General features: G+C 43.5%; 1 protein-coding gene across 2 annotated transcripts in view; it reads right to left on the bottom strand.

Moving 5' to 3' along the window:
• The window catches only part of DISC1 (DISC1 scaffold protein), a 413164-nt gene that overhangs the window by 81950 nt on the left and 313008 nt on the right, over positions 1 to 18206 (bottom strand). For both annotated transcript variants that reach the window (XM_055588267.1, XM_055588259.1), the window contains exon 10: positions 6971 to 7031. In XM_055588267.1, coding sequence (XP_055444242.1) covers positions 6971 to 7031 — 61 coding nt within the window. The remainder of the gene's footprint in view (positions 1 to 6970; positions 7032 to 18206) is intronic.

Here is an 18206-nt window from a genome sequence, read left to right as displayed (position 1 = left end):
AAACCTATTGTTTTTCCAGTAGTCATGTATGGATGTGAGAGTTGGACTACTAAGAAAGCTGAGCACCAAAGAATTGATGCTTTTGAACTCTGGTGTTGGAGAAGACTCTTGAGAGTCCCTTGGACTACAAGGAGATCCAACCAGTCCATCCTAAAACAAGTCAGTCCTGAATATTCATTGGAAGGACTGATGCTGAAGCTGAAGCTCCAATACTTTGGCCACCTGATGTGAAGAACTGACTCACTGGAAAAGACCCTGATGCTGGGAAAGATTGAAGACTGGGAAAGAAGAAGGGGTCGACAGAGGATGAGATGGTTGGATGGCATCACCAACTCAATGGACATGAGTTTGAGCAAACTTTGGAAGTTGGTGACAGACAGGAAAGCCTGGCATGCTGTAGTGCATGGGGTCACAAAGAGTCAGACATGACTGAGTGACTGAACTGAACTGAAAACACAGAATCAATGAAAATGAAACTCATCTACAAGACCTCTGAATATTCCTTTTACCTCTTTGAGAAATACAGTTAAGAGAGAATATGTAATATTTGAAAAAACAGATACCACATCTTCTATATACAATAGAATATTACTCAGCCATTAAAAAAGAATGAAATTTGGCCATTTGCAACATGTATGGACCATGCTGGGAGGAGGTTGGGTTGGTATTATGCTTAGTGAAATAGGTCAGATAGAAAAAGATAAATTCTGTATGCTTTCACTTATATGTGGAATCTAAAAAATAAAACAAATGAACAAATATAACCCCCAAATAATAATTGAGAAAACAGAAATTCAAGCAAGGTTCAGCTGTAAGCGAAAATGAGTGAAGCCAAAATATCATGCTTAATTACTATAATACCTCTGGAAACAATAACCTAAGGAGTAAGAAGAACTGGAGAAGACTTGTTAAGAGTAGATTTTTTCCCGAGGACCTAAAAAACCTCTTGATGAAAGTGAAAGTGGAGAGTGAAAAAGTTGGCTTAAAGCTCAACATTCAGAAAACAAAGATCATGGCATCCGGTCTCATCACTGCATGGGAAATAGATGGGGAAACAGTGGAAACAGTGTCAGACTTTATTTTTTTATCTCCAAAATGACTGCGGCCATGAAATTAAAAGACGCTTACTCCTTGGAAGGAAAGTTATGACCAACCTAGATAGCATATTCAAAAGCAGAGACATTACTTTGCCAACAAAGGTCCATCTAGTCAAGGCTATGGTTTTTCCAGTGGTCACGTATGGATGTGAGAGTTGGACTGTGAAGAAAGCTGAGTGCTGAAGAATTGATGCTTTTGAACTGTGGTGTTGGAGAAGACTCTTGAGAGTCCCTTGGACTGCAAGAAGATCCAACCAGTCCATTCTGAAGGAGATCAGCCCTGGGATTTCTTTGGAAGGAATGATGCTAAAGCTGAAACTCCAGTACTTTGGCCACCTCATGCGAAGAGTTGACTCATTGGAAAAGACCCTGATGCTGGGAGGTATTGGGGGCAGGAGGAGAAGGGGACAACAGAGGATGAGATGGCTGGATGGCATCACTGACTCAATGGACATGAGTCTGAGTGAACTCTGGGAGATGGTGATGTACAGGGAGGCCTGGCGTGCTGCGATTCCTGGTGTCGCAAAGAGTTGGAGACGACTGAGAGACTGAACTGAACTGAAGATTTTATGGCAAGACAAATGGATTTATGGAGCATTGCATCTTCTTAGGCTGCCTTAATTTTTTGAATTGAATAGTTGAAAATAACATTTTAAGATACAATAGCTATTTATCTATCCACTCTTGCGTTCTTAATTTTATTGAATATTTACCCCATGCCAAACAGCTTGCCAGCCATTTGGAACACAAAGCAAGCTTGGCCTGGAACCCATTCATTCTCAAAGAGCTCACAGTCCAAGAGAATAAAACAGAAGTCAATGCAACAGATTGCTATAAGTGACTCCCATTGTGGGAACCAAGAAGGAAGCAAGAAGAGGCCATAGAGGCCCTGGAGAGAAGAGGTATTGTACTGAGTCTGGGGGTGAGTGTGCACCCAGGAGCTGGCATGGGAATGACTTTCCAAAAATGCTGCTGGGGGTGAATTGGGGAACTGAGAGCACAGGTTCCTCTGGAGCACTGAGCACCCAGTGAGGGTGGGGATCACAGTGACAAGGTGGACAGCAGGCTGAAGTCCCCTCATGGGGAGCCCTGGGAGCCTGGATGGGGATTGTGGGATTTATGCCAGATGCAAAAGAGCCTAGAAGGATTGTAAGCAGAGCAGTAACAAAGTCACTCTGGCTGCTGAGGCAGAGTGTACTGAATAGGGGCGTAGGGGGACAGGAGGAAGGAGGTATTACATGCTTTAATGAGCGGCAGCAGTGGGAACGGAGGGGAAATCCCAGAGGGAGTGGGTCTGTGAAATGACCATGACCCTGTAACTGACGGCAGCCACCCTCCTGGTTCCCTGGCTGTAGAGAAGGCGGAGGTGGGACACCTCTGAAACAGGTGGGGGAAAATCCACAAATCCCATCTCCTTTGTAGAACAGGGAGCAGCAACATACATGTACCTAACTTAGAACTCAGATTTTTTGTCATCAGTTCATTTTCTTCTTGAGAACAGGTGTATTTGCCAGAGGTTTGTAGTTTCTCTGCCTTTCACTGATAGAGAAATAATAAGCCAGATTCTTCCCAGCCTCCAAATAACCCCAATCAAAAGGTTGGAGGTAAAGGAAAGAATATCACCTGCTTCTTATCCATGAGTTTTCATTCAGTGCCATGTTACTAAAAGGGAATTTTCCAAATAAATATAATAACTATGAAGTGTTTATTTTTCAAATGCAAGATTGTATGTTTGTGTATGTGTATATAAACCCACGTATGTGTATATATCCCTGGAGGAGGAAATGGCAACCCACTCCAATATTGTTGCCTGAAAAATCCCATGGACAGAGGAGCCTGGCAGGCTACAGTCCATGGGGTTGCAAAGAGTTGGACACCTCTGAGAATGCATGTTAGTTTCATGTATGTTACATGAAATAAAGAGTTTATGGGTGTAATTGACAAATAATGATTTTACTATTGACCTATTTACAACTATACTTGATGGAATAGACATTCCGAGCATATAAAATTACATAATTGAGATAATTTTAGGTGCATCAAATATTTGGCAGCATTAACACTGACAGCAAATAAAATCACGGTTTTAAAATCAGGTTTTTAAAAAATCTTCTTAATGTTTTTACGAGCATTCAAATTTAGAGGGAAATTCCCTTTTTTATATAACTCAGATTATCAAAAGGCAAATTATTCGTTTACTATATACTGCTGCTGCTACTGCTGCTAAGTCGCTTCAGTCGTGTCCGACTCCATGCGACCCCATAGACGGCAGCCCACCAGGCTCCCCCGTCCCTGGGATTCTCCAGGCAAGAACACTGGAGTGGGTTGCCATTTCCTTCTCCAATGCAAGGGCTAAAAACTGCTTTTGTGCTTTAAAACATTGATTCTCTTAGAAAGAACTGACTGTAGCAGGATTGTGCAACTATCACTCATCAAGCCTGGTGGGGAGGGCGGTTCTGTGTTGGGAGGGAGAGGCCAACCATGACCACACTTCCGTGGCCCCCAGGCTGGCCTCCTGCTTTGAGGCAGCAATAATTCGCCAGCATGCCCCTGGGGGCGTACCAGTTCCCAGCCTCTGTCTGCTCCTTTGTCCACTGCTTAGAGATCACAGACCCCACTGCCTTTTCTCCTGTCTCTTCGTGTGTTTCCACCACAACAGTTCAAACAAAGGTGGGCCAGACCTCCTCAAACTTGAAACAGTCATGCAAAGAGCCCTCAGGAAGGAGGCTGGAAGATGGCCAGCCACCACCCTGGTCCCTGGAGACAGTTGACAGATCCCAAGTCACAAACGTCCATCCGTCATGCATTCACAAGGCTGTCTACAGATTGTGTCTACAGATTGGCAGCATTCCTTCATTCGTGTATTCAATTATTCCTTCAGCAGATATCGTTTGCCACTCTAAACTGTTCCGACCTATCAAATCACTGAGGATACATTCAGAACAAGACATGTAATCTTCCATACCTGACCTTAAGCACTTTGAAAATGAGAATAATTCAGTGCAAGCACATGACTTGGTCCTGGGGAGTTATGGAGGGCTTCAAAGAGAAGATGTCTAAAACGTGAAGGATGAACAAGTCTTATACAGATGGAGGGCTGGTGGGGTGGAGATAAGAGAGCCCTCTGGAGCATATGCCAAGGAGGAGGTGAGAGTTCTCATGTCCACACGTGGGCTGGTGCGTCATGGGGAAACAGACTGGCCAGTCTCAGGCCGTAGCATCTGACCTACTGCAGATGACTCCAAATCACTAGGTATTTGGTTGAACCATAAGAAATTGTAATTTTTTAGGTCAAAATGGTCTAATATCAGTAATTTCACATGGTTCAACCTAATTCTTCCCTGAACAATGTCCCTTGACCATTTCCATTCTGAATTATGTTCTCTCTAGAAAAACACCACAGTGGCATTGAGGAACATAAGGGAATCAGCAGGCATGGAGTAGGGTGGCCACCAGTGATGATGGCTGATACTAAACGACCTCCCACAGAGGCCACACAGAAGAACGGCAGGGGCCACGGTGGGATATGTAACCTTTATCCTTAGGAGGATGGGGATACATAAGGACCAGATTTGTACTTTAAGATGCTCCCTCAAGATCAGCTGGAGAATGGGGTAGAAAGGGCAACAATGAACACAGAAAAAAATGTAAAAAGTAGCTGTGAGAGTCATTCAGGGAGACCCACACTAGTGTGGTGAATGCAGGCAGGCAGGAGGATCCTACAGGGGCTGACGTGGCAGGACTACTGACTGACTCCAAGGGGGAGAGGAGCGAAGGGGTAGTGAATGGAGACCCTGGTTCCGCACAGGTGTTAGGTGGGACGGCCCGAGCAGGTGAGCGAAAGGCCGTTCCCTGACTGCATACGCAGCAGAGGGGCCTGGCTTGGAGGGGAAAGGATGCATGCTGTGCATGACTGTGCAGCCAGTCTGACAATTAGGGCAAGAAAGGTCGGAAAGTAGCAGGAGGCAAAGGAACGAACGTTTGTTGGCAGTTGACCATAAGAGTGCTTTATATACAGTGAACAATAAAATGCACACACCCATCCATCAGTTTTATAGATAAAGAAACTGAAGGTAGGTGAGTGCTTACCTGATGTTAGGCAACTGGTAAGTGACAGAGCTGCAATTTAAAGGGGTGCTTTGCAGCATTGTTTACAATAACCAGGACATGGAAGCAACCCAGATATCCATCAACAGATGAATGGATAAAGAAGATGTGCTACATATGTATAATGGAATATTACTCAGTCATAAAAAGAAATGAATTTGAATCAGTTGTAGTGAGGTGGATGAACCTAGACCCTGTAACAGAGAATGAAGTAAGTCAGAAAAACAAATATAGTATATTAACACATACATATGGAATCCAGAAAAACAGTACTGATGAACCTGTTTGCAGAAAAGGAATTGAGGTGCAGATATAGAGAATGGATGTGTGGATACAGTAGGGAAGGAGAGGACAGGGCATGCTGAGAGAGTAGAACTGACATATATATACTAGCGTGTGTAAAACAGATAACTAGTGGGAAACTGTTAAAGAACAGGAAGGTGAGGTTGGCGTTCTGCGATGACCAAGGGGATGGTATGGGGGGAGGGAGACTCAAGAAGGCGGGAATACGTATAATTATGACTGATTCACGGTGTTGTACGGCAGAAACCAACACAACATTGTAAAGCAATTATCCTCCAATAAAAAAACAATAAATGGGCACCCTCTACCCATACCCACATCTTACAACCCCAACCTACCATCCAGTCACCTAACAGAACACTTGGTGTGTGTGTGTTGTTTATGGCTAAAGCATGATAACTAGAGTTAAGATCAAAAGGGATGTGCAGAAACCTTCCCCAGCAGAACACGTGGGAGAGCAGGTGCCAGACAGGGCAGCACACCTGAGCCAGGGGAGCACCCTCCTTTCTAAGGAGGAGAGACCTCTTCTCAGAGGATGCCTCTTACCTGCACACTCTCTCACCCCATACACACTACTGACTACCTTTGTCGTGGTTCCTCCACACCTCTGGGGCTGGGAGAACCTGCTTTCCACGCATTAGAATCCACCCTGCAGAGCAGAGCTCAGCAAGGCAGCTCCTCTTAACATCTTAAGGGAGAAGCAGTATTTTAGCTGACGGCATTACCCTGGCAGACAAAGGTTTAAGGCATAGCCTATTTAAAGAGTTATTTAACAATTTCCAAAATAGTAGCAAAACATTTTCCATAAAGCTAAATGAGTCCCAGGGAAGAAAGCACATATTACATTTTTGTACATGTTTCCTTAATTAGGAACAGAGCCTGGTGGCTGGGGTTTATTTTCATGAGTACACATCCATAAAATCCAGAAACATCTTGACATGCTGCAGCATCCCTAATGTTTCTCAAATCTGAATGCCTAATTGGGTTAAGAAAAAAAGGCACAAGAATTTTCATGCTGGTTTTGATTCAAGATTCAAAACAGAATCTAAGATGTGCATTTTTCTATAGTTCCAAAACATATATAAGCTGGGTCAACATCCATAACACCCACTTCAGACATTTAAAAGAACAGGAAGACAGATCGAGGCATACATTCTGAATTTAACATACCAAGGAAGATTCTTCTTCTTCTGAAACATGAAAACTCTCTTGTGATGTCCCTCAGACACTTTTCAACATCTTAATCTACTTATATTTTATAAAAAGAAAAATGTGCTGGGAGATGTTTGTATGACACCTGATTCTTCTGTTACAGGGTTCAAAGAACTCCTTTTTGTGTGTGTTTTACTTTGCTAATTTATGACAGAATTGGTTAGCCTTTTTCCTTGCTTTCACTAAATTTTGTTACAATGAAGAATCCAGATGTACCATTGAGTCTGTGATGAAGAAATTACCATCCTTACCTGTGCAGTTTCTCCTCAAGCATTTCCATGTACTTCATAGTATTCACCTTCACACTGGTTTCTGCAAAACAAAAATCCAAAATGAATGCAACTGGAGTCAAAGATTGAACAAAACCCAGAACTGCTCAACTAAAAGCCAAACTCAAAGGATCACAGTCAAGGTGCCAGTGATAACATCCTATGTTTGGAAAACACCCGAAGCCACTGGAGGGGCTGTCTGGAGGGGTGCGTTGGAAAGGGTCTGAGGCCTCCAGGTGCTACTGGAGCTGGAGTCAGGAGAAAAGGTGTGGGGCCTTTCACCACGAGCTTTCAAAGGCAGCTCTTTACATGTCTGGCGTGGATCCCATTGTACTCGGTGCCCCTCCCACTGCCCACTTGGTAGCTAAGTGCTTGGTGTAGAGTTTGGGAAAGAGCATAAAAGGGAGAAGAACATCCCATCTCAGCAATGAATCAGATAACTTCACCAGTGGTAGCTGAAGATTACAGACCCTTTCATTAAAACTCAAATAGAAATCCGATCCAGCCAATAAGTTGGCATTAACTGCTCAGCTCCCAAGCTGTGAGGTCAGCTTCTCCTAGAGATAAACTGCCTCATTACACCAAATGCTGAAGGAATAGATTACTCTTAAAGCTTCCCTGGTGGCTCACACAGTAAAGAATCTGCCTGCAATGCAGGAGACCCAGGTCTAATCCTTGGGTGAGGAAGATCCCCTGGAGAAGGAAATGGCAACCTACTCCAGTATTCTTGTCTAGGAAATCTCATGGATGGAGGAGCCTGGTGGGCTAGAGTCCGTGGGTTCACAAAGAGTCAAACACCACTGAGAAACTACCACCCACACAAAGCTCAATGGGCCAAAGAAGCACTTTACTAATGTAAAGGAGATATGGTACATTGGGGGAAAGCTCTGATACAGACTGAGGTACAGGGGCTGTACTGGAAACTGGACAAAGTAACTTAAAATTCCTCATCAAGAAAGCAAATATTTAGATGGGAATACAACAAAAGTTCTGGTTCATTAGTTGTTAATAGCTAATAGCTAAAACAGAAACACACAGAGTGAAATATATATTGTATAAGTTGGCCTCTTATTTTATTGACTTGTGCTGCCCCAACCTACAAGTTCAGTCACTTCAGTTCAGTTGGTCGGTCATGTCTGACTCTTTGCCACCCATGGACGGCAGCACGTCAGGCCTCCTTGTCCATCACCAACACCTAGAGTTGACTCAAACTCACATCCATTGAGTTAGTGATGCCATCCAACCATCCCATCCTCTGTCATCCCCTTCTCCTCCTGCCTTCAATCTTTCCCATCATCAGGGTCTTTTCCAATGAGTCAGTTCTTCGCACCAGGTGGCCAAAATATTGGAGTTTCAACTTCAGCATCAGTCCTTCCAATGAATATTCAGGACTGATTTCCTTTAGGACGGACTGGTTGGGTCTCCTTGCAGTCCAAGGGACTCTCAAGAGTCTTCTCCAACACCACAGTTCAAAAGCATCAATTCTTCAGCACTCAGCTTTCTTAACAGTCCAACTCTCATATCCATACATGACCACTGGAAAAATCATAGCTTTGACTAGACGGACCTTTGTTGGCAAAGTAATGTGTCTGTTTTTTAATATGCTGTCTAGGTTGGTCATAACTTTTCTTCCAAGGAGTAAGTGTCTTTTAATTTTAATGGCTGCAGTCACCATCTTCAGTGATTTTGGAGCCCCCCAAAATAAAGTCTATCACTGTTTCCACTGTTTCCCCATCTATTTGCCATGAAATGATGGGACTGGATGCCATGATCTTAGTTTTCTGAATGTTGAGCTTTACGCCAACTTTTTCACTCTCCTCTTTCATTTTCATCAAGAGGTTCTTTAGTTCTCCTTTGCTTTCTGCCATAAGGGTGGTTTCATCTGCATGTCTGAGGTTATTGATATCTCTCCCGGCAATCTTGATTCCAGCTTGTGCTTCATCCAGCCCAGCGTTTCTCATGATGTACTCTGCATATAAATTAAATAAGCAGGGTGACAATATAGAGTCTTGGCGTACTCCTTTCCCTATTTGGAACCAGTCTGTTGTTCCATGTCCAATTCTAACTGTTGCTTCCTGACCTGCATACAGATTTCTCAAAAGGCAGGTCAGGTGGTCTGGTATTCCCATCTCTTTCAGAATTTCCCAAAGTTTGTGGTGATCCACACAAAGCCTTTGGCATAGTCAATAAAGCAGAAATAGATGTTTTTCTGGAACTCTCTCTGCTTTTCGATAATCCAATGGATGTTGGCAATGTGATCTCTGGTTCCTCTGCTGTTTCTAATACCAGCTTGAACATCTGGAAGTTCACGGTTCACGTATTGCTGAAGCCTGGCTTGGAGAATTTTGAGCATTACTTTACTAGTGTGTGAGATGAGTGCAATTGTGCAATAGTTTGAGCATTCTTTGGCATTGCCTTTCTTTGGGATTGGAATGAAAACTGATCTTTTCCAGTCCTGTGGCTACTGCTGAGTTTTCCAAATTTGCTGGCATATTGAGTGCAGCACTTTCTCAGCATCATCTTTTAGGATTTGAAATAGCTCAACTGGAATTCCATCACCTCCACTAGCTTTGTTCATAGTGATGCTTCCTAAGGCCCACTTGACTCTGCATTCCAGGATGTCTGGCTCTGGGCAAGTGATCATACTATCGTGATTATCTGGGTTGTGAAGATCTTTTTTGTATAGTTCTTCCGTGTAGTCTTGCCACCTCTTTTTAATATCTTCTGCTTCTGTTAGGTCAATATCATTTCTGTCCTTTATTGAGCCCATCTCTGCATGGAATGTTCCCTGGTATATCTAGTTTTCTTGAAGAGATCTTTAGTCTTTCCCATTGTATTATTTTCCTCTATTTCTTTGCACTGATAAATGGCTGTCTGAGGAGGCCTTACAAATAGCTGTGAAAAGAAGAGAAGAGAAAAGCAAAGGAGAAAAGGAAAGATACACCCATTTGAATGCAGAGTTCCAAAGAATAGCAAGGAGAGATAAGAAAGCCTTCCTCAGTGATCAGTGCAAAGAAATAGAAGAACACCTACAAGTTAATTTTTGCTAAATTTTTCTCCAAATAAATTAAACATTTGTTTTCAGTTTCTACTATGTGTCAGCTTGTGTTCCAACCTGGGGATTCAGTTGTGGTGATATGGTTCCTCAGAGCAGAGATCTCACCAGTTCATTAGGAATAAGTACCACAAATTCAGAATATTCCAACCAGAAATGCTCTGTTTCACATCCTATATGTCTTTGTGTGCCACACACTGTTCTAAGCCCTGAGTATAAACCAGTGAACAGCATCAGTAAAGATGCCTGGGTCTTTCATTCTAGAGGGTTATAAGTATATAACATTCCATAGACGACTAGGAAGTGGTCAGTATTATAAAGCAAGAGAAGGAGATCAGAGTGCAGCTACAAGATGGTCAGGGTAGGCTCTGCTGAGCAGCTGACATTCATTCAAATAAAAGCATGAAGATGGTGGAGGGAGTACATGAGCGGGCAAGCTGAGGAGGGCAAAGCAGCAGAGGGCCAGCCAAGGCAGGAGTCTGCCTGGGTGCCCCAGCCACATGTGGCCTGAGCAGAAGGTTCCCCAGGGCGAAGCAATGCAGACAGACAAAGAGCCCAGGTCCAATCACAGGCTACTGAGGCAGACTCTACTTCCAAACATGGCCACAGTGATCTTTCTGGCCCCCCACACGCTTCTAGAGCTTGGCCACTCTCCATTAAGCAGGAAAATCTATTTCCTTTCCCTTGAATGGAACAGGCTAAGACTGTTCCCACCATTGAGTGTAACAGGAAGGATGCTATATAGCTTCTGAGGTTAGGGGCCCAATCTGGGTTTCTCTTCCTTCTAGGAACCTAACCACCATGCTGTGAGGAAGCCCAAGCCACACAGAAAAGCCATGCAGAGTTGTTCAGGCTGAAAGCCAGGCAAAGATCTCAGCCTATAGCCTGCATCACTCACCAGATGTGTGAATGAGTGAGCTTCCAGATGATTTGGGCCTTTCAGTCTGGGGGAGCAATCCAGACTTCATGGAACAGAGACAAGCCATCTCCACTGCTCCCTGTCTAAAGTCCTCACTCACAGAATTTGCGCATGTAAGACATAGTTGGTAGTCATTAAGTTGGTGGAAAATTTGTTCCATAGCTCTAGTAACTGGAAAGCACATGTCAGGATTTGGGGTCTTCTGAGAGAAATGGCAAAGCACTGCCAAAGAATGGCAATAAATTGGCTCCTGGTTGCTATGCCAAGAACAGATCATGGCAGCAAGTGAGAGAGCGACACAGGGAGGTCAGCTGATGGGAACTGAGACGAGGGCATTAGCAGGAGGTGGTGCTAAAGGGCAGACTTTAGGTATACTTTAGAGACAATGGGAGTTCTCGATGGACTGGATTTTCATGTGTAAAAAACCGACACGTCAAGAATGACTATAGTACAAGATTTTTGCCCTGAGCTCCTGAAATAAAAACAGGGTTACCATCAACCAAGATGGGAAGATCTCAGGTGAAACCAATCTGAGGAGACAAGCAAAAGTTAATTGTGGATTGAAATTTGCTAAGAAAGTAGAACTTAAGTGTTCTCATCAAAGAAAAAAAAAGGTAAACATATGAGGTTATGTTTAAACATATGTGTTAATTAAACATATGTGTTAATTAACTCGAGGGGAAATTCTTGCACAATGTATATTAGACACCACATTGTACACTTTAAATATCTCATGTTGTCAATTATACCTCAGTAAAGCTGGAAAAAAATAAAAGCAATTGAAAAACTTTAAAAAAAAGAGTTCTATTTTGGATATGATAAATTTAGGTTTATTAGATAAACCTAAACCTCAAACCCCAGCCGGGCTGTCAAGTATGAAGTTGGATATATGAGCCTTGGAGAAGGTCTGAACTACAGATGGACACTTGGAAGACCCTGGCAACTGAAGCAAGGAGGAGACATGTCATCACACTGGGAGTGAGAGTAATTTAAGAAGACCTTGATGATTCCATATAACTATGATTATACTGTGAAGCACCTTTTATCCAAGGGACAAAAATTCATAGCACCTCCCTTGAGGGCAAGAAAGCCATATTCTCAAGTTCAAAATAATCCAGAGGTACACCCTATAAATGATTTTGTTAAGAAATCAGGCAGTAAATACTTGAGTCATCTCAGCACTTGAAGCTCTAGTTAGTGACCTGCTGGACCCACAGGAACATTTTGTCCACTTGCCCAGAGGCTGCCATCTGCAGAGGATGTTGTGTTGATTGCTTTTGCTGGATCCTGACTCATCACCCAGGCCAGCCTTGCTCACTCATTCCTGGGTTGACTCATCACCTTCCCAGAGAGGCCCAGATTGCAGACGGGGAGTTTAGGTTTTTAACTTCCTAAACGATGCCTGCAGACACACTGACTGGGAACAGAGCTCGTCTTTTCTTCTCACTCTCCCTCTTCCTCCTTCCTTTCCCCAGCATCTTAGAGCAGGGACACAGAGAACAGTAATGGTGGTGAGACAAGGTCCCAAGAACCAAAGATGATGCTGAAACAGGAAGGAAGGGAGCAGGGCACTTCTGAATGAATGATACAGCCCAAGCACACAACATAAGCCAATTAGAATCAATGGGTCCAAAATGGCAGACAAGTCATCCTCAATCAGCAAGCTAAATGACACACCCAGAGGCACCAGGACAATTCCAAGTTACCATCAGAAGACCAAAAAGTGGGCAATGGCCCAGTTCCTGGAAATCTCCACCCCTTCCCCAAAATAGTTGGGATAATCCTCTGACTCATTAGCCTATGATATTACCCAGCCCCTAAAGACTAACCACACCACATTTCAAGGTCACCACACTCACCCTCTGCAACGGCCTGCCCAATGTCTGTGGAGTGTATTTTTCTCTGAATAAATCCATTTCTTACCTATCACTTTGTCTCACTGAAGTCTTCTGTGATGAGACATAAAGAACCTGAGCTTCATTAGATCCTGAAACCAGGTCTGTGATCTCAGAAGACCCTGGGTTTCGACTGGGTTTGAATCCTGCCACATGGGTTCAAGTGCCAACATGAGGTAAATGGTTTCAGCACCAAGGAAAGCTGAGTACCAAAGGAAACAAGAGACCGGGGGTCACCAGGCATCCTGATGGGGAAGAGACAGGAACACTTCCTCCTCCCCACATGCTAAGGGAATCTGAGATCCAGAATCAGGCCAAAATATCAGAATGAAATAGTTTTATGAATCCAATTAAATAAGAACCAATTGATCATTAAACACAGAAAATCTGCAAGAACATTTATCAGAGTGCATGACACAAACACAAATCAATGTTACAGGGATGGAATTTGGGTCCTACTTCATGCAATACACTAGCCTAGGCACTGTTTAAGTATAAAAGAGACATGGGCTCGAGGGGCCCAGGGAGCAAGGTGAAGTCAGATGCTAACATTGACAACTCCCTGGAGGGCATAGCAACATTTTCTGTAAATCTTCATCATAACTGATGATCCAAAAATATCCCTACGAGTCTAATGAAAAAAATTACCAAGCTACCAGCAATATCCTTTTCAGGATAAGATAGGAGAATGTCAAGTGGAAAAAGGTCTAACTGAGTTTCATTGTATTAGATCTTTTGTTTGTGTGATAAAAGGACAGGAGGATTTGTCATGGGAAATGAGTAACACCTGCCATGAGACTGAATGAAGCAGTGGTTCCAAAGAGCTTCAGCCCCACCACCTCAGTTAATAAGGACAGCATCATGAGATGAGTACAATATGACCTCAAAATTGAAAATGGAAGTAAAGGGACCTCATCAGCTTAGCATCAATCACAAATTTTCTCTAACATTACCCACTTTATTGACGTTTTCTAAAATAACATAAGTAACAAGTGAGGTTGGAGAAGGCAATGGCACCCCACTCCAGTACTCTTGCTTGGAAAATCCCATGGACAGAGGAGCCTGGTAGGCTGCAATCCATGGGGTCGCTAAGAGTCGGACATGACTGAGCGACTTCACTTTCACTTTTCACTTTTATGCATTGGAGAAGGAAATGGCAGCCCACTCCAGTGTTCTTGCCTGGAGAATCCCAGGGCCGCTGTCTATGGGGTCGAACAGAGTCGGACATGACTGAAGTGACTTAGCATAGCAACAAGTGAGGTAGGACCTCATTTTACAAAAATAAATCATCAGATTTCAAAGATTATTATTCAAGGACAAATTTAGATAAGATGAACTCTCATTAGTGAAATCTTCCAGAGGAAGGTGTGAAAGAGGAGGAATTTTATAATTCTGAGAAACTTCTGAAGTGCCATTCTTCCGCATGAGTTATTGGAAGCACTTCTGTTTACTTGGGTAATTAAACCACACACGGAGATGAAATAGTGAAGTAGCACCAACCAAAATCCAGGGAGGGAACAACAGGAAAAAATGGACGTGCAGTTGGACTGAAGCAACTTAGCAGCAGCAGCAGCCATTATTATCCTCATTTTGCGCGCAGAGAAACGAAGGGACCAAAGGCACACAACTAGTGAAGGACAGTTCCAGAGCCCACTGTTACAAATTACAACCTCAATTTTATATGACACAATGCTGCTAAGTCACTTCAGTCGTGTCCGACTCTATGTGACCCCATAGACGGCAGCCCACCAGGTTCCCCCATCCCTGGGATTCTCCAGGCAAGAACACTGGAGTGGGTTGCCATTTCCTTCTCCAATGCATGAAAGTGAAAAGTGAAAGTGAAGTCACAATAGGAGTAAGGAAATGCACACTGAATAAATGCATGTGAAATTTCAGCTGCCAACAAAATGAAGACAGGGTTCAAATATATTAAATTCAGGAGAAGCCAAAGACGCTGTAAAAAGTCAGAGTTACAAAAAGCACTAGCAATTACAAAACACAGCCATCAAAAGATGGAAACCTAATTGTACATCAACTGTGGGGAAGAATACTGCTAATATATCAGAATAAAATACATTACCATTGTATTACCATTGTGTGTCTTATATATATATATATATCACATATATACATTTAGTATATATACATGTATATGTGATATATATGCATGTGTGTACATTATATATGTATGTGTGTGTGTGTGTGTGTGTGTGTGTGTGTGTGTGTGTGTATAGTATAGGCCAAGGAGTATAAACAAAGTAGTTGTTCGTGGTGGTGCAGTCACCAAATCATGTCCAACTTTTGCAACCCCATGGACTGTAGCCCTCCAGGTTCCTCTGTCCATGGGATTTCTCAGGCAAGAATACTGGAATGAGTAGCCATTCCCTTCTCCAGGGGATCATCCCAACCCGGGGTTTGAACCTGGATCTCCATTGCAGATGGATTCTTTACCAACTGAGCCACAAGGGAAGCCCTCAAAGTAGTATGCAATGAGAAAATGATTAATGAATGATTATTTAATTTTCCAAGTCTTATATTCAGGTTGAGTCACTCCTCCCACAATGTCGTATTCATGTGGTTTTACAAGAAGATTTTATTTCCCTCTATAGATCTTTTTTACTGCATTTTCCTGCCATCACTGTGTGTGGTGGTCATTTACATAGAACTCTTAAGAGAGAGCTCCCAAGTTAAATAGGCTATAATTCTTTCTAGACTTCAGACTGGTCTAATCAGTTTTCAGAACTGGAGCATCGTAATATGAGTCAGTCGTCCATGAACAGTAAAGCAGTTATTCTGAGCTGTGTTGATGTGTACACCCTTTAGGGCTGAAACCAAAGAAACACCATCACTAATTTACAAATGGACTCACTTCTCATCAGCAGGACATCATTCAGTCTGCTGTTGTTAATTTTCTCAGGTGTTGATACCAGATTTCCAGAGAGGAGAAAAGTGATCAGATACGGGTCCTACCAAAGTAACAGATGCTAACAAAGAGCAGGCCTCTCTTTGGGGTTCTGTCTGACTCTCATTCTTATATCCATCCAACATTTCTGAAATGCCCACTGAGTGCCAGGTCGTGTGTTACAGACTTGGACGTGGCACTGCTCTCAGCCTAGAGAAAAGCAGGTTTGGAGATGGAGACAGACAAACAGATAGCTAATAAAAGCAATGAATTCGGCCCACTGATAGAAAGGTAAAGCATCTGTCACTCTGGGAGCACCGTGGAAGGAGATTCAGCCCAGCCTGAAGGGGTAAGCGTGACTCCGGGTGGAAGCGACCGAGTAGAGATCTTAAAGGATTTTCCACACTGGCTGAAGCCGGAGGAGGCATGCATAATCCAAAACATCAGGTGCACATAAAATAAGATTTGTGTTTTAGAATATCAGGCATTTAACGCCATATCACTTTATCTTCCCAATAATTTCTGAATCACTCTTCCCTGAGCTTACATGTAGATCACTCGGTGTAGCGCACGAGCTGGCTACAGGAGATAGGCAGGTCCGAAAGTCCGAAAGCACAGGCTCTGAGCCTCCATCACCTGTCTGGGCCACTCCCAGCAGTGGATGTAAAGATTAACTGCTTCATCCAGATTTTCTCCTTTGGGCGATATGAGTCAAGCTATTAGGGTAACTTCAAAGGCAGAGAGTAGGAAAGCCTTTTCAGAACTGGAGCATCGTAATATGATTCAGTTGTCCGTGAAGAAAGTAAAAGCAGTTATTCTGAGCTGTGTTGATGTGTATGCTTCTGCTTCCACAGTCCAGCGCTGTGTGATGCCCCAGGAGAAGCCCTGTCACCCTTGAACCCAGAGCGCATCTCAGGGACTCAGTCTGGATACTCATGTCAGTAGAAACGGTGACTGCTTAGATGGGAAGAGATCCTGGGCAGGAGGAAAGGGGAGAGAATGAGTAGGGAAGCTCCCCCAGGTTTATAAACAGTTAACTATACAGCAAGCACTCACTCTACATAACAGATAAAGCCCTGGTTCCAATTTCACCTGCTGTGCTTGTCACCAGTTAATTGGGTATCATCTGATACAGTAATTCTCACTTTCCCTGTTCAGACTTGCTCCTACATGCAATCTCTCCGTGCCCTTGAAGCACACGGCCTAATAAATCAGCACTATTCAGTGACAAAAAGAAAACCAAGCACTCCCGGTATGGAAAGCAAGACAGAAAAATGCGAACTCTGTCAGTTCTGCCCACTTTAGCCACCCCCACTCACATACCCCTGACAATCAAGCCCTCCGACTGACTCCCCAGCTCTCCCTGCTGACAGAAGGGCTTGGGTTTGCTTTCTTCCTTCCTAGTGCATATCCTTGGAAGAGCTGTGGTCTGGACATCCATTGACAATATTGTGTAAGTTGCTTAAAAAGTCTATTTACTAGTTTTGCCTGGGACTGTCCATTCGAGACTATACACTCAAGTCTGATTCTTTCTCCTTTCTTCCCTCAAACATGGCACACACCCCACCGACGCCCACAGGATTTAGTTCTCTTCATTCTTTTCTAAAGGCAGACAAGGAATAGAATTGGGGACTTTGTTTTTAAAGTGGAACACTATATTCTTAAACATTCGTGTTAAAAAATTTTAAGCCCAAATCCACACTTGCTCTTCTTGATTTTATTTTTTTATTTTATATTGCAACATAGTTGATTTACAATATTGCATTCGTTTCAGATATGCAGCAAAGTGATTCAGTTATGCGTACTAAGTCACTTCAGTTTATGAACTGTAGCCCGCTAGGCTCCTCTGTCCATGGGATTCTCCAGGCAAGAACACTGGAGTGGGATGCTGTGTCCTCCTCCAGGGGATCTTCCTGAAGTGAAGTGAAGTCGCTCAGTCGTGTCCGACTCTTTGCGACCCCATGGACTGTAGCCTAACAGGCTCCTCCCTCCATGGGATTCTCCAGGCCAGAGTACTGGAGTGGGTTGCCATTCCCTTCTCCAGGGGATCGTCCCGACCCAGGGATTGAACCCAGGTCTCCCACATTCCAGGCAGACGCTTTAACCTCTGAGCCACCAGGGAAGCCCTAACCCATGTCTCCTGTGGTTCCCGCATTGTAGGCAGATTCTTTTACCGCTGAGCCACCAGGGAAGCCCGATTCAGTTATATATATATTCTTTCTCAGATTATTTTCCCACTTAGGTTACAGAATATTGAGTCAAGTTCCCTGTGCTATACAGTAAGTCCTTGTTGGTTATCTATTTTATATATAGTAGTGTGTGATAACTTCCCTGGTGGCTCAGATGGTAAAGCGTCTGTCTACAATGTGGGAGACCAGGGTTCGATCCCTGGGTTGGGAAGATCCCCTGGAGAAGGAAATGGCAATCCATTCCAGGACTATTGCCTG

The sequence above is a fragment of the Bubalus kerabau genome, chromosome 1, assembly GCF_029407905.1.
Source record: "Bubalus kerabau isolate K-KA32 ecotype Philippines breed swamp buffalo chromosome 1, PCC_UOA_SB_1v2, whole genome shotgun sequence".
Lineage (NCBI taxonomy): Eukaryota > Metazoa > Chordata > Mammalia > Artiodactyla > Bovidae > Bubalus > Bubalus kerabau.
This window is presented reverse-complemented; position numbering and strand designations above follow the sequence as displayed.